General features: G+C 33.5%; 1 protein-coding gene across 3 annotated transcripts in view; it reads right to left on the reverse strand.

The window, feature by feature from the left end:
- Positions 1 to 889: 889 nt before the first annotated feature.
- Positions 890 to 16,128, reverse strand: part of LOC120344157 (choline transporter-like protein 2) — a 32,574-nt gene continuing 17,335 nt past the window's right edge. For 2 of the 3 annotated variants that reach the window (XM_039413248.2, XM_039413250.2), the window contains exons 8-19: positions 15,883 to 16,024; positions 15,117 to 15,219; positions 14,771 to 14,870; positions 13,906 to 14,104; positions 13,011 to 13,090; positions 12,525 to 12,622; positions 11,713 to 11,800; positions 10,141 to 10,339; positions 9,415 to 9,532; positions 8,715 to 8,830; positions 8,218 to 8,302; positions 890 to 5,423 (exon numbers count right to left, since the gene is read on the reverse strand). In XM_039413248.2, coding sequence (XP_039269182.2) covers positions 5,296 to 5,423; positions 8,218 to 8,302; positions 8,715 to 8,830; positions 9,415 to 9,532; positions 10,141 to 10,339; positions 11,713 to 11,800; positions 12,525 to 12,622; positions 13,011 to 13,090; positions 13,906 to 14,104; positions 14,771 to 14,870; positions 15,117 to 15,219; positions 15,883 to 16,024 — 1,456 coding nt within the window. In that variant the 3' untranslated portion in view covers positions 890 to 5,295. Of the gene's footprint in view, positions 5,424 to 7,631; positions 7,745 to 8,217; positions 8,303 to 8,714; positions 8,831 to 9,414; positions 9,533 to 10,140; positions 10,340 to 11,712; positions 11,801 to 12,524; positions 12,623 to 13,010; positions 13,091 to 13,905; positions 14,105 to 14,770; positions 14,871 to 15,116; positions 15,220 to 15,882; positions 16,025 to 16,128 lie in introns of all 3 variants that reach the window. The other variant, XM_039413249.2, reaches the window with a different exon arrangement.

A 16,128-nucleotide genomic window follows, 5' to 3' on the forward strand; every position in this document is an offset into this window, starting at 1 on the left:
ATCTTAAATTGTCCAAAAGGTACCTTTTCGGGGGGTAAATATGCAAGTCTCAAATTGTCAAAAGGGTACCTCTTGGTGATAAAGTGCAAATCTCAAATTGTTCAAAGGGTACCTACCTTTTGGGGAGTATAAGAGCAAATCTCAAATTGTCTGTACCTTTTGGGGGTAAAAGGGCCCTCTCGTAGTATGAGAACCTAGATGGCGGGCACTGTAACATAGTAAGTGTACCAGGTTATAAGTGTGTTCTAATTTTCCTTATTTTAGTTCTATTATGAGTTCGGGACTTAGCCAAGTGACCCCCCCTAGTATTAGTACCTGAAAATATGACCTAACCCTAACCTGGTACACAAACTACGTTCCGATGTCCGCCATCTTGGTTCAATACTTCAAGAGTACCTGTACCTTTTTGGGGGTGAAAGATCAAATATTAAATTGCCGAAAGGGTACCTTTTGGGGGGTAAAACTGCAAATCTTAAATTATCCAAAGGAGTACACCCCTTTTTGGAGGTGAACGATCAAATCTTAAATTTTCCAAACGGTACTTTTTGGGGGTAAAAGAGCAAATCTTAAATTGCCCAAAGGTTACCTACTTTTGGGGGGGTAAAAGAGCAAATCCTAAATTGCCCAAAGGTTACCTACTTTTTGGGGAGTAAACGAAAAAATCTTGAATTATCCAAAGGGTACATTTTTGGGAGTAAAAGAGCACATCTTAAATTATCCGAAGGGTACCTACCTTTTAACCAAATCTTAAATAGTCCAAAGGGTTCCGCTCCGTCTCAAACGACTAAATAAGTCAGAAGAATGGCAAATATATTTGGGCACAGAACTGCGTTTACTGTTTTATTTTCCCTCCCAATCTGGCAAAAGTCAAAAGTGATAATGAATCATATAAAGTCATCTACTAAATATATTCAACAATTACAACATATAATACCTACTAGTATTAGTAACTTTTGTCCTGCACAACAATAATATAAGAGATTGAAACGAAAAATGCATTTCTGGTGCCATATGTACAAAAACGAGTAAAATACAAGACAAAAAAAGAAAAACATTTACCCAGACAAGAACTCTCTCGTCATGACAGGATGATTCATGTTTAATGTATAAAGCAGTGTATACTAGTGGTTCTCAAACTTTTCAAGCCACGCCCCATTTTTGAAATTTGTTAATTTCTTAGCTGCGCCAAGCTACAAATAGCTGTTAGTGAGGCGAAAGTATGTTTTGTTCAAAAAAAACATGTTGAAAACATGCGGATAAAATCACAATCTCTAAACAAGAAAATGTAAATATCCAAAATAAGGTGAGCAAAATATTTTTATTTTCAATTAGTTCACGCCACATCAAAATATTGTCCACGCCCCCCTTGTAAAGCATGACCCACCTTTTGAGAACCACTGGTATAAAGTATTTTATTCAGCAAGAATACCTCTAGCGAGTTCACCAAAACGTTCCCACGGTCCAAATCTATGTATCGAGAACATTTCAGTACTCAATCCTGGCCTTGTAACTAAACTAGTGTTGTTATGTGGATGTTCTCCCTTGCAGGGAGAACAAAAAAATTCTAGACCATATTATACAAAGTAGGAACACATTGAGTACAGGAAATTTTTTCTAGAGTTTTTATAATACTTTCTTCACATTTTTTTAGTCATGGACTAGATTAGATCTTGAAGTTCACCTGGCTTGCCGTTGGGGATAACTATGCTATGTGGCATTCGAAATAGGTTTCAAACATGAATTCATAAACAATCATAGGAATCTATTTTTCACTTGAATTTGAATGGTCACTTGCAATATTACACACTTGAATACAAGATGAAAGAAACTGAGAAAAAAAGAGAAATTTGTCAAGATAAACATCTATAAGCCCAATGGTCACAAACCTGACCAAGAAAGAAACCAATTTTTAGGCTGAAATAAGATTTTCATATTACCTGGGTCGAGAGGGGAGACGGCCTAATCATATGGCATACCAATAGTTACTATATATTTTAGATGTAAGGACATTTTATTCTTGATAAATACATGGTATCTCCCTACATATTAGTGGCAACCTATTTGAAGTAAAAATAACAATGATAAGAAATACAACCAGATGAAAATACATTCATAGCGTGTCAATAATTAGTAATACACTGAAAAGAGTCAGGAGCAGAAAACCAAGATTGGTTCCGATAAAGGCACTCAAATAGATATCATCATATATCGTAAAAATTGGGAAAGAAAAAATTGATGGTTACTTTCCAGGTACATTATAAACCACTTAACACTACTAACCACTACTTAAACGAGAATAAGAAAATATTAAGCAATATATATTCATTATATCATAGATAATGTAACAAATAAAAATCACACATTTTTAGAGCTACATCTACTTTGATATGTTATTAACAACTATACGTGACCTGAGCCTCACCTCAGTAACTGAGATTCATGGACTAAAAAATTAAATTGTTTAAACTGTTATTGAAGCCTTTCTCAGCAGCATTAATTAGTTTATGATCTGGCATCAACAATGAAGACTAAAATTGAATGGTTCGAGAAATGTTTTTATACACTGTGTCAAATAGAGGATATTGAGAATATTTTAAACAGAGTTGTGTGTTTCAGACAAAAAATCGCTATATCTTTTAATGAACTACAATTTTTATTTTGCAAGCAAATATTCTAACCAAAAAATGGTACTCCTGAAGTATGTGCACCAAGATGTCGCACAACCTAAACCCTAACCTTGTACACAACCTGAGTTCAGGTTGTGCGCCATCTTGGTGCGCATACTTCAGGAGGTCCCAAAAAATTAACCCTTAACGTAAACCGTAAATGTGTGTGAATAATCATCAATTTTCAGTAACCAGCAAGATATATTTTGGTTGAAGATTACCTATGATCAAATTGTAGGATCTTTTTTGTCTCAAATCTCTTATGGGTCCTAAGAGAGTTAAAACATATGATTTTCATCGAATCTTTTCCAATAATAAGTGTATTTGAATCATTGAATAGATATTTTAAAAGTCTCCCAAACCGCAAAAAAGTTCCGTTGAACCTGTAACGATGGTTACAATTTCTTAAAAATCATATTTTCGAATGTTCTCCATTGCACGTCACATATGTATTATAAGGTGAAATACTGCTATGTTATGGTCATGATTTTTTATGCAATTAAGGAAAAAAAGAATATAAGAATTCATAATAAAAATAGAAATAAATCTTGAAACATGATTACTTGACAGCAAAGCAAACCAAATGTATTTGTATTCGAAACCTCAAAAAAGGGATTAAATGGTGGACGACCATACTCAGTGGAATGGCCAGCAGTATGAAAAGATATTTGGGTTGCCCTCAAATGTCAAAATTGTATGTAATCCAACTCAAAGAAGATGATCATGAACCTATTTATAAAACACAAACATATCAAGATAGGGAGTGTGACACCCCCTGTGAATCACCCCATAAAATTTCGATGAACCAACTGTTCCCCTTATATTAGATAAATACACCAAAACAACCCCACACCATATCTGAAATAGCAATATTTAGATTATAGAAAAATAAGCATATTTGGATGAGCTGTGAAAAGGAAAGTTATTTTTAGATGGGGGGGTGCAGTCAGTGATGTGATTCAAATTTCTAAGAACAGGTTTTGTATCAAAGAAACAGGTTCAACATTATAAAAAAAACAAGAATGAACGCACAAACCCATACAATCCCCCCAAACCCCACCACTGGGTTCAGCCCTGCTTGAGCTGATGATACTAATATGAAAATAATGACGAGGTGCACAAAATGATACCAGTTTTCAGCAATATATATGTAATAGTAACAATTTTTAAAATAGATTTGCAATATTTTAGGTGAGATTTTTGGTGCAATGGAAGAACTATATATCCTGTCAAAAACATATTCAAAATTCATATGCAATGGAAGTCTAAATTTCTGAGATCATTTCCGAATCATATTATTTTTGAAATTAACACAGCTGTTTAAAGATCCAAGTGTAAGGTTGAAAACAAAGTACAGATTTTTAAAGCAACTGTAAAATTTTATTCGAATGACAATTAAGTTTTTGAATTGGTGTTTTTTCCCATTCTTTTCATAAAGAGTTGCGGACAGATACCAGTTTTTCAAAATGAATATAGAATTTTGTGTATTATTTATTATTTTAAAATGGAATGACTTTGATTTCATTTTATTTGACCATTTTTGTTGCAGTAGTTTTTTCAATTATTCATTCGTTAATTTTGCCTGCTAGCCAGTTTGATGGGTAGGTATGACACAGATTGTTATAAGACATAAAAAATGGAACGATTGCATATCGCAATATATGACAGCTGATAACAATTTCATTCTAAATTTTGTAACGAAAAAAAATTTAGTACAGTGGTTCACACAGATTGAAGAAATTTTCATTCACAAATATCATGCATAATTATAAAAATGCAACAAAATTTTGTGATAAAATCTTACAAAATAGTGATTCTCAGCGTGACCAAATTAAGGTAAACACAATGAAAAGTTCCAAAATGATATACCAGTAACAAAAAGTTGGTATGAGAAATGCAGGAAAAAAAAGCAGGCACAAAATTTAGGTTTTAACTTGCATTACTAACTTTAAAGTAAACTTATATATATCTACAGTAACCTATTTATAAGCATATATGTACATTCAAAAATAAAAAATATACATCTACAAAAAATCACAATGAAAATATCTAATAAGCTAGTGTATAGCAGTAATAGAAATTGAATAGCACAATGAAGAAGCATGTTAAAGGAACAATAAACTTTGCCGAATCCCAGAAATATATTCTAGCAGCAGAATGTGATTTGCAGGAAAGCCTTTGTGCAAACCATCCATTCCGCAATGAATGCCATTTCATATGTTTACTTTAAGAATTTATTTAGAGTTTTATGTTTATTCAACCTCCAACATGCCAAAAAAGTAATTTTATATGTTTACTGTCACCATTTTCGATTTCAATTTCAACCCGAAGTATACTGCGAAAAATTCTCTCCAGGGCATCATGTTTTATATCAATCAGAAGAACAAAATTTTTTTACTGTATTATTTAACAAAAAGTATCACAGCCTTCATTTCGTGAAAAAAATTTTGCCACAGCTCTGAAGATTTGTCACAGCTCTGAAAGTCATGCAGTTCATTCATCCAATACGTGATAAATTGTAACAAAAAATTGTAACCAATGGCTAAATAATGCAGAAGTTTCATCTCAGAACTAGATTAAAGTTTGAGAGTGGAGTATTCGTTTTATTAACAGCTATAAAAGAAGGAGTTTATTCAACTTCTTCATAAATAGGCTCTGGATCTGTTTGTGTATTTTTCCTTCCAAATAATTCAAGTAATTCTTTATTTGCAAAATATGGACGCTCCGGCGTTCCATCATTGCGTTCCAAGTCTTCCACTGCAAAAATATAAACAGATATGAGTAACTTAGACAATCAAAAAAAAAAAAAAATACCGAACACAGAGTCTGGGGTTCATTATACGACTCCTGCTTCTAATACAGAAAATTTGATCGGTAAAACTTAGCGCTACTCAAACTCTCTTTAATTTCATTTGAAATTTCAGATTCTTCTCTGGAAATTCGACTTTACCTCCTGACATTGAAAAGTGTTGATTGTCAAATCAAACTCCACAAAAAGCACGCAAAAATAATCAAACCCTGAATCTTAAATTGTTGCGTCAATTTGTTGCATCGCAAAAAGACATTTGGTAATATTCTGCTACTTGGGTAAAAATTACATCGTTTTACAAAGGCCAACTGAACAAACTGGATGAAAAAGGTAATTGGAGTTGAGTGGTCTCTCCATTCTATGCCACTGGACATCGGTTCAGTGGAATAGAAACTGTGTGAGTGAAATGTTCAGAATCTTAAAAATGTCACACAAACGCATGCAAATATATTTAATTAAAGTGTTTAATAGTAGTAATAATTTATTAATTACTGACTAAATTATAAATCAAAATTAGTTGTAATATAAAAAGTAATCAAACAATTCATATAAAAACTTTTTTTTCTAAATATCAGTAACACCACACCAATCAAAGGAAAACTAAAAAAATTATAAATTTTTGATCAATCAGTTCCTCATATTAATCTCAGAATCTGGATGACAGCTTGATTCGATGAAAAACTTACAATGTATTTGTTGACTTTCAAAATTATAATTTTTATTCAGTTTGATTTAAGTATTTTGTGACGTTCCACCGAAGTCGAACCTTTTTTATACAAATAGGACTAATAGCTGAAAAAAGTATTAAGATACATGAATCACTTAGAATATCACTGATCTTTAATAAGTAGGTTATTCTTAAATTATGCGGATATTGGCTTTATAAAAGTGTTGGATATTCATATTTATGCTGGGGAAGAGAAAGATGATACAGCGTTTTATTCAATATGGCGACCAACATCCTCTTATATGGTTACCACTCCATGTCAGATATAGGAATTGTACATATGGTAATAGATATAAGACAAGATGCATGGACTTATTTACACGATCGCGAGGGCATAAAAGTAAGATGAGTGGTTCAACCACGGAAATAAAATTTAAAAAATTTGTTCGATCCATATAAGAAACACTGATTTATATATAAATATGGACTTGTGTGATTTTTCTCTGATCGATACCACATTGAAGCCACCACATGACAATGTGACACCAAAGTGATGACATAAATCCACTATATGCTACTGATGACACCATATGACGCTGTTGTTGCCACCATGGGATACTGTGGTCACCATTTACCGCCATGGCCTCGATATGATGACAGCCTACCCACCATATTGTCACTCATCTAGGTTCTAACTTGTTACATTATCTATTCACAGTTTATAGTAAATTCATTTCGGTTCACGAGAGGTAAAATAGGTAACTTATTTATACATACAAAACTTTTGCTAGATAAACATTTACAAATATAAATTATGATTCCTATAAGAGTGATCAAATAGAGCAAAGCCCCTTTTTCTCTATATTAAAGTTATTGAACATACAAATGGTCTGAGGAAAGTTCCATCTTATGTGCTAATTACCAATATAGGGTTGATTTTTACCACCTACACTAGCTAGACTTCAGTATGACGAGCTTTGATGCTTGCAAGCATTTTGCATTTCAAGTTTAGATTCCGATTTAAACTCCTAGGAGTCAGTAAACCTATAATTTCAACTAAGGCTATGTAGAATGGTTGGAGGGAAAATTCCAATGAATATTTGAAAAAAGAATTTGAATAATATTCGAATAATCCTTATAACAGAAAAATATTAGATTTTTAGCGACTATGACTAATTGACTACTGCTACATTTTTGGTTGTGCTATTATTTATTACAGGGTTTCCCAAACAAAGATTGATCAGACGCTTTTCATAACAATGCGAACCCCCTGTGAAGTCATCAAGGACCCACAGGGGGCCGGTTTGAGAAACCCTGATTCAGTGAATTAGCATGCAATATTGAATTAAAAAATCCGGTAGTAGGTGCTGAAAGTGTTAATCAATTCAATTTGTCAGTGCTATAAGGGTTAATTGATTAAACCGTGCAAAATTAAAACTAAAACTAATTCACCACAAGCGTTATTTTTGCTACTTTTTCTACAATTTACGTTTTATTCTTCCACTTTAGGTTTTTTATTTTTCTTTCCTAGGAGTTCCATGAGTCCTTTGCTCATGTAATACGGTTTCTCTTGACTGCCGTCGTTACGTTCCAAATCCTCCACTAGGTGGAAACATTTTATTGAATTAAACAAGCTTAAGAAAAACATGGGAAAAAGTATGAAAAATATTGTGATTGGAAAAATATTTTTTATTTATGTTAAGCATTTCCTGTTAAAGTGAGGTTGTAACATTCGTAATGTAAGCCAAACCGGTGCTCCAGAAGTATGTGCACCAAGATGGTGCACAACCTGAACTTTAACAAATCATGTTCATTTGTGCGCCATCTTGGTGCACATACTACGGAAGCTCCGCCAATCCATATCATTATTAAGACGTGCCTCGTAGCAACCAACCAATTGCTATTCTGCTAAAAATAAAAAAAATAAAATGTAAAGTTATCATCATATCCCAGTACCTAATTTTATTAGGAAATGAAGCAAGGGGCCCACAATTTCCCAAACAAGTATTCCATCCCTATTTACAGGATTATTTTTCTTTTTTGAACGGAAATTGAAGTTAGCATTCAATACTTACAGAAGCATAAGAAGATTGTGTCCACTGCCATTCCATAAGTGTTGAAAAATCCAGCAGCAACTATGTAGGCACCAATTCCAATCACCTAAAAACAATTTATATATAAATAAAAAATGTCTCAACTCAATGATCTAGTTGTCAGGGTCCTGTTTTCATAAGACTTGAAATAGGCAGAGCAAATATCATACCAAATTTTGAAAAACAAGAATTTGTGATGATAAAATATTATTATAATGAGTTGCATTCAAACAAAAAATTGTAAAAGTTCAGAGAAGAAGTGAAAACATTGGACTTATTAGTGATATACCTACATTTTTATGAAGTTGAACAAAACATTATTCGGATTTCAATTGCTCAAAATTATACCAATTTTTTAAAACAAATCATCACAAAATATTTCTAAAATTATCAATCCATGAAATCGAATTTAATTTATTTTAATTTGAAATTCATTTCATACAACCCCTTCCCAATAACATTCTCAATAATATTCTTACCACAATTGGTAGCCAGTAGTAATTCAAGGAAGGCACATATCCAGATACAAACGATATCTGGTTGCTGAAGAAAGCCCAACTCAAGGCAACCAAGCCGGATGTTACAATCAATTTACCTGCAAAAAGTAATTTTATGGAACTAGAAAATGCTACTATTCATGGCCGGGGTTTCAACAGACTTATCACTTTCATCGTCGTCAATAGGAAACAATGTGGGTAGTTGATGTTTAACTATAAAGGTTCGAGGCCTACCAACGAATACTGACCTAATACACAATAATGGGCGCTCCAGAAGTATGTGTACCAATATGGAGCTAACTAATTTTGATCGTCTATTTTACATCAAGTTGTGAAAAGAAACTGAAATCTATGGGCAGGGGGTATATTCACTTGGCTAACACAGACAGTCTCCGAACTCGTAAAAGAACTAAAATAAGGAAAATCAGAATAAAATTATGGCCTAATCCTAACCTGGTACACATACTACGGGAGTACCCAAAAATGACTTCTTGTCTAGAGCAGTGGTTCCTAACTCCACCAAACCGATGGACTCATGAAATATGACAGAATATTGAAATGAATTACTGACTGATCAATGATGGGATGGCAAATGACAAGCACATTCTTGAAGCTTAAAAACGAATCACCAATCTATATCAAAGAATGTGAAATAAACAATAAACAAAATATAAAAACTTACCCATAAAAAGCAAGAAATCTGTTACTTTATCAACAACGGCAACTCTAATAATATTTCTCATGATTAGTTTGAAGGCTTCCTTTGCAGACCAGCAGAAGTTCTTGCCATAGACTGCAACCTACGGGTATGGACAATATTATGAGTCTATTTTTATCAAGAAAATGTTGATTTGATAGTTTCACAGGGTGAGTATTAGTAAGTTTTTTAAAATTGGCCCCACTGATTTATAATATAGTGCCATATAATAGAATGCTGAGATCACAAATTTTCAAAAAATACAAATATTGAAAAAAAAAAAATTTTTACATCAATAAAAGATTGCAAGGTAAAAGTATAGTTAGCAAATGGCATAGTTCAAAAGCTCCCAACATAAATTTTCCAGTAGTCCCTCATTTTTATATATCAGTAGTCGAGTGACAAAGATGTCATTGTGAAAAATTTAACCTATAAACTACCAAAAAACTTTTATAACTGGATATGGATAAAAGGTCCTGATTGCCATTTTAAAAGCAGCCTACTCATAGGGAGCCATATATACAACAGGTTTGATTTTCAGTTAATGATACTTATTGCTTATTTGCATTTAGTTGCTTTTCACGTTATAGCTGAATTAGGTTTGTATGAAGTCTACCATTAGTGAGAAAAAACGTTGCAAAAGGCATATTTGTGTTGTTGCGCAGCAAGATTCTTCAATTGTTTAAAAGAAAAGCAATCCCCACAACTTACCATAATGTATGCATTCCTGTTCAAGAACTTCATGAATTTTTCCAGACACCAAAAACAGCATTTGCAGCACTTAATGACAAACTTGGCTACTTTGCTTTCGGAACTTTTCACTTTATGATCAATGTACTCAAGCATAACTCGTATTATCTGTATCAGAGCAATGATAAATGCTCCAAATGCTAGAGATCCAGTATGGTACCTGAACAAGAAAGCAATAAACGTATTATATAGGTATGGAGATGCCATTATAGGTAAATTTAGGCATGCGTCAAAATTTTGATTCATGTTTCTACTTCTCAGCACAGTAGTCAATAATATTACCAAAAAACTAATCAGAAAGTCATCAAATTCCTTCATTTGCCTATTTTTTGCTTTTGCACAGTTTAAGTAGTTTATAATATGTGCTTAACCTAATCCTCCCGGTTTGACGCATGCGCGAAATTTCAGACGTTTTGCAATGCTGTGTGTATACCATGAGGTCTGGAATGTTTGTTATGGTCTTGCTTGAAAGGAAATCTTATTCCCCACACAACGATATGAGAATGAACCTTATATGACATTTAGAAGTGATAAAATTTCGCTTACATATCACGCGTGTACTTCCCGCTGCGATATAAAAACGTCGCACAACAAGAAAATGATTCCATAAACCTTGGCGATGCGCGCAAACCAATAACAAAAGCTAGTATGATAAGGTCTTATTTTGAAGGTCATTTTATATGCTACATAACATAGGAGAGTGGACATCTCACAACGTCAGGAAGTTATAAAAATATCGAGTCGTTTGATCGCAGCTGCCTCACCGAAAAAAAGTTAGGCGTTTTATCTCGCAAATTCTCCTTGTCTGACGATTATAAGCTTTTATGATTCATAATAAATGTTTTATTATGACTCACAAAAGCTTTCAACGCGATAAAGCACAAACAAACAACCGATCGATCTATCAAGCTTAGCCTGGCCTGATTCGATGTGGTGACTTCTCAAACGGAAAATTTCCAAAACGCTTGAACAACATGCGCTATGGAAAAGCATTTAGTATCATATGAAAGAGAAAACCAATGTGCAGTCAACTGTATAGTCACATTTCAGCTTTACAATAGCGATAGACGTCCAACAGCTGATAGAATGAGAGAGTGTAAATATTTTTATTATTTTTTGACGTTACGAAAGACCTCTTGAAAGAGGTGTTTTAGTTTACGGTCCTCCAGTGACATCTAGCGTATAGTACTCTAAAATACCTTTCCAATGGTATATAATTATTGTATATTGGGTAAATTTTGGGGGTCGTATGACATTAATAAAAATGTATTCAAAATTGTGCTCGATTGAGCGTCTGAAACAGGTTAAATAGGGATTATAGTAATAATAAAAAACTAAAGATTACTGGTAATACTACAGCACATACAGAGCAAACTTGCTCCTCAAAAACTATTTAAATTGGAGAAGAATTTCTCCCCGTTTGAGAAACATGGGTACCACAAAGTGTAGTTGCCAAGCCACATGGCTCAAAATGGAATTCAATAGAACAGAATTGCTTAGCTCTCCTTTAAGTTATAACTCTTATTTATTTACCTCAGTGTTCTGCCGAATGCGCCGAACAATGGAAGTGCGGGAATGTCTCGAGGTTTCCTGAAGGCCCAATAATATGAAGCAAACGCACCTTAACAAAAAAAAAAGATTTGGGTTTATAATACAATAATAGTAAATTAAGTAATCTTGAAAAAGCCTTATAAAAATAATTTTCAAAATTGATGTAACTTTAAATAGAATCCAAGTTTTTAAGCGTCCTGGCTGTAAAATATCTCATTTTTTAAAATAGGATACAAAAATAAGGATGAATGTCAAAATTTTTGTCATGTTTTTCAGGCGTAAATTTAACATTGAAAATGAGTATTAACAATACATTGCTATTTTGATATCCTTGATGGCTGACAACTCAAGCATTTGCATATGTCATTTGAGTCACTACGTAATGTGATTTTAAACATTTGTTGAATATTTCATGTTATGTTAATATCATCTAGACAGGAGATTGAATAAGGCTGATGCTGAGCCATTAAAATGACTCCAGCTCCTATCTTCTTTATGCCAAAATATAGGAACTGGTTTCCAGATTTCAGGATAACAAAATTTAAAACACAAAAAAACATTTGTCAAATTAAAACTCAAGACTTCCAAGTTAAGGAAACAAAATTTTATTCCAAGCACCCCGCAAAGTACAAAAACTCTTGACGCTGTAGGATAGAAAGTTAAGCTTCTGGCTCTTACTCCAATATCTGAATCCTAAACAAGCCACAGACAACATAGTCAGTGTTGTTGTTCTATGCAGAAATTATTCAAAAAAACAGTAATAATAATATTTTGATAAATTTTACAATTCTCACCAGCTAAAGTGCATTCACCAAGAGCAATGACCCAGTTTAGAAGCCAGAACAATCCAAACAAGCAGGCAATCTGAAGCCAGAGGGTGTTTTGATGAAATCTGGAAAAAGTAAGTTTGGAATTGTTAAGTGAGCACTGTTGGATAGGATAATACAGTATTTTCCAAACTGGGGGTCTAGACCCACAGGGAAGCGACATTGAAGATTTTGATTAGGAGAGGAAAGTATGAGCGATAAACATGGGGTAATCCATTTATCAAACTGGGCACTCATCTCCTCTTAAGAGGTTACGGAGCACATCCCAGGGGGCCATGACAAAAGCATTCAATGACTGGCATGCAGGATGCTCTTACAAAGTTTGTGGCATAGACTGCGGTTTGGTTAATTCTCTCACCATAACAGATCTTGCAAGTTTAAAAATCCCTCATATACAATATATATTTCACACTCATATTACTACGATCCTATAAAGTGAAATCTAAAACTTACACCGAGTCTCCTCCATACTCAATGAAGGCACATTTTATTGAGCTGTCATTTGCATATGTGTGATTGGCCTGATTCCATAGCTGTAAAAAAATGAAAGAATGTAAATCAATGGATTTACCTGACAGTAATAACTTTAATTGCTCACAATACAGTGCCATGCACTACTGAATACACAGATACCAAACAGCACGCAAGCAGTCACATATGACCACCTCACAGCACTCTGTCAACACAATAACAAAGTTGTGGCCAAATGGTATCTATTTGAAAAACCCTAGTTAGCCTCACTAACAATGTTGAATTCATTTTAAGTTATATGTTATATAGAGTATTTAACAGTCCTGAAGTGCAAATGAATCCAACAATACTTTAATCAGTTATTTTTTCACTTTTATAGCTTGCTTTGGGCAAAAAGCCTTCTCTGAAGATTGTATTTGAAGATAATCTGATTGAGGTTTTAAGAATATGATCATAGTTAAATTGGGCTCTAATCGAGGGGTTGCAATCTTTAAGGGCACAATGTACTGGGCTAGGAATAAGAGTTGTTGGTGAGAATATAAATCATACTCTTCAAATTTTCTTGATATTAGGTGCAAGGTGCAATCTGAACTTCCTGAGGTTATTAATAAAGAATGAAATTTTTGAATGGAACTTGACAAAAACATTGATATTATTCCTGTAGGCAAACTTTCAGGGTTGCTATATTCTTGTCAACCTGTAGTGAGATATGTTTTTTGTTGCTTAGAGGAATATACCGTAATAGTTCAATATAATAGTTTAATAAAATTTTTCCTTAGACCAACTGCTCTGTCACAAGCTTGTCACCAACTATTTAAAACATCATCACCAAATACTTTAAGGCAATCGTTCAGTAAAAATTTGTCCATAAATTTACCGTAACATTGCAATTTGTGTTGTTTAGAGGAGTAGCCTCAGCTGCCACCCTCGTTTCATTTGAGTCAATCACCCTGTACACTGGATCACCAGACGATGCCAGGAACAAAGCAGTTGCAGCCCAGAAGGAAACGACAATCACAGCTAGAACAAATGTCACTAGAGGGTAGAAGAGAGTCGATATCATCATGCCAACAGCTCTGAATAATAGAGAACAAAATTGAAGCATTAGAAATTAGAGATATATCAAATTTATAAAAATTTGGTCGTATTACTGGTAATTGAAATACTGATGTGATATGTATTAATTAAAACACATTGTTGGCTAAGACTTATCAATTTGCAGTCAAATTTCGACTCCATAGTTATGAAATTAGAAATGGGCATTTTTCTTTTGTAATTCTTTGAGAAAACTTTTTGTGACAGATTCCAAACTTAGTAATTTACAAAGTCAAATACATGTTTTCAATTAAAACTTAGTAAGCCAGCTCCCGATCTCAATTTTAGTGTAATATTCATCCTCTAGTTAGATTTGTCTTTGTTCATTGAGATATTGGGATATTATTTAACCTTGTTATGAGCCTCTGTTTAATGTTTTATCGCTGTTCACGTGTTTCAGTGGTAATTATAATTATAAATACAAATTATTAGGCTAAAACAGTCACAATTTGGTCACTGTCCAAATCAAGTGTTCTGTTGCTTTGTGATGGAACTTTTGTTCCATGTATAACATTTCTCTATGAGACAACATAAATTACATAATGCCATTACATAGACGAATATTTATACTTATATATATCGAATACCCATGCTGTACCTCAAACAGATATAAAATCACAATCTGAGCTCAAAAATACTAAACTTACTTGCTGGCAGACTTGATAATCTGTATAGCAATGAGAATTCTCTTCCTCAAAAAGATCACAAGGAGAAGGAAGACTCCTCCAAGGATGCAGAGAATGATGACTGAAAGAATAGAAATTAAATTGAGGTAGAGATTTATATAGGTGTCACTAAAAATGGATCTGTATAAAAAGCCAAACTTTAGAAAAAAAAGTTATTCTGTTCTGTTAAAAAAGTTATTCTGGTTCGACATTGCAGAGTGAATTCCATTTTTATACTTCTATTCACTTCCATTTTTATATTAAAGTAAATACCCCTTCTGAGTGAAACAAAATCTAGAATTTACTCGAAGAAAGCTAATTTACTCACAGAAAGCTAACCAAGTGTCCTGTAGAGCAAGATATTGAGTGAGGTCACTTGTGAAACCAACAGCTATAACAGAACGATCCGCTCCATCAACATTTAACAAACGCTGAAAAGTAAATTTGTGTAAATTTTTGAAATAAGTTAGCAAATAAACCACCAGAACGCCACTTAAATGGCCTGTCCTGTTAAGAGCTGCTGTTCTGCTATAATGGACAAGTATTATTTTATGATGCAAATGATGTGTATCACCATTCAAGCATAAATTATATCTAAGATAGATGTTATTGGTATTCAGGTGACTCTATACCAGGGCCACACAACTGGCGGACCGCGGTCCGAATCCGGACCTTTCAGGTATACGATTCGGACCGCACCTAATTCTATATTTTGAATCATTAGCCCCACTTTTAGAAGTTTCCTTTTATAAAATCACTTTTTGATATTTGGATATATACGAAAAGCACTATAACGCCATAATAAACAATCTTGATTAGCTAATAGTCATTAGTTGGCCAAGGAAGTGCGTGTTTAAGGATGCCAAAATATAATTTGTGGAAAGGCCGGACCCGAATATTTTTTAAATTTTGTATGCGGATCTTTGGTAAAAATAGTTGAGTAGACATGCTTTATACTACAGTGATTCCCAATCTTTTATTAACCGTGGTCCCCTTCAGGGCGCTTTCAGCACTCATCTCTCCATGAGTTTAAAAAGGCTTTATTGTGCTTCATTAGAATTTATTTATATCATAAAAAACCGAAATTCACCTACCTGCCATTCAGTATAGCAATAATAGATTCCAAATCCAAATACTCCAAGTAAAGCAATGATAGTTATCCATATCATGGGGCCTGCAACCCATCTCATTATTACAATCCATAGAAATGATACAACAGCAGCGACACCAAGGCCCCTGTAAAAAAATTAAACCCAATTTAGAGATAATGAAATAAACATATTGACTGTCAAGTCAGGTAACGTTCATTTTTTCCAACCAGAAAAAATACAAAAATCATG

This window comes from Styela clava, chromosome 5, assembly GCF_964204865.1.
Source record: "Styela clava chromosome 5, kaStyClav1.hap1.2, whole genome shotgun sequence".
Classification (NCBI taxonomy): domain Eukaryota; kingdom Metazoa; phylum Chordata; class Ascidiacea; order Stolidobranchia; family Styelidae; genus Styela; species Styela clava.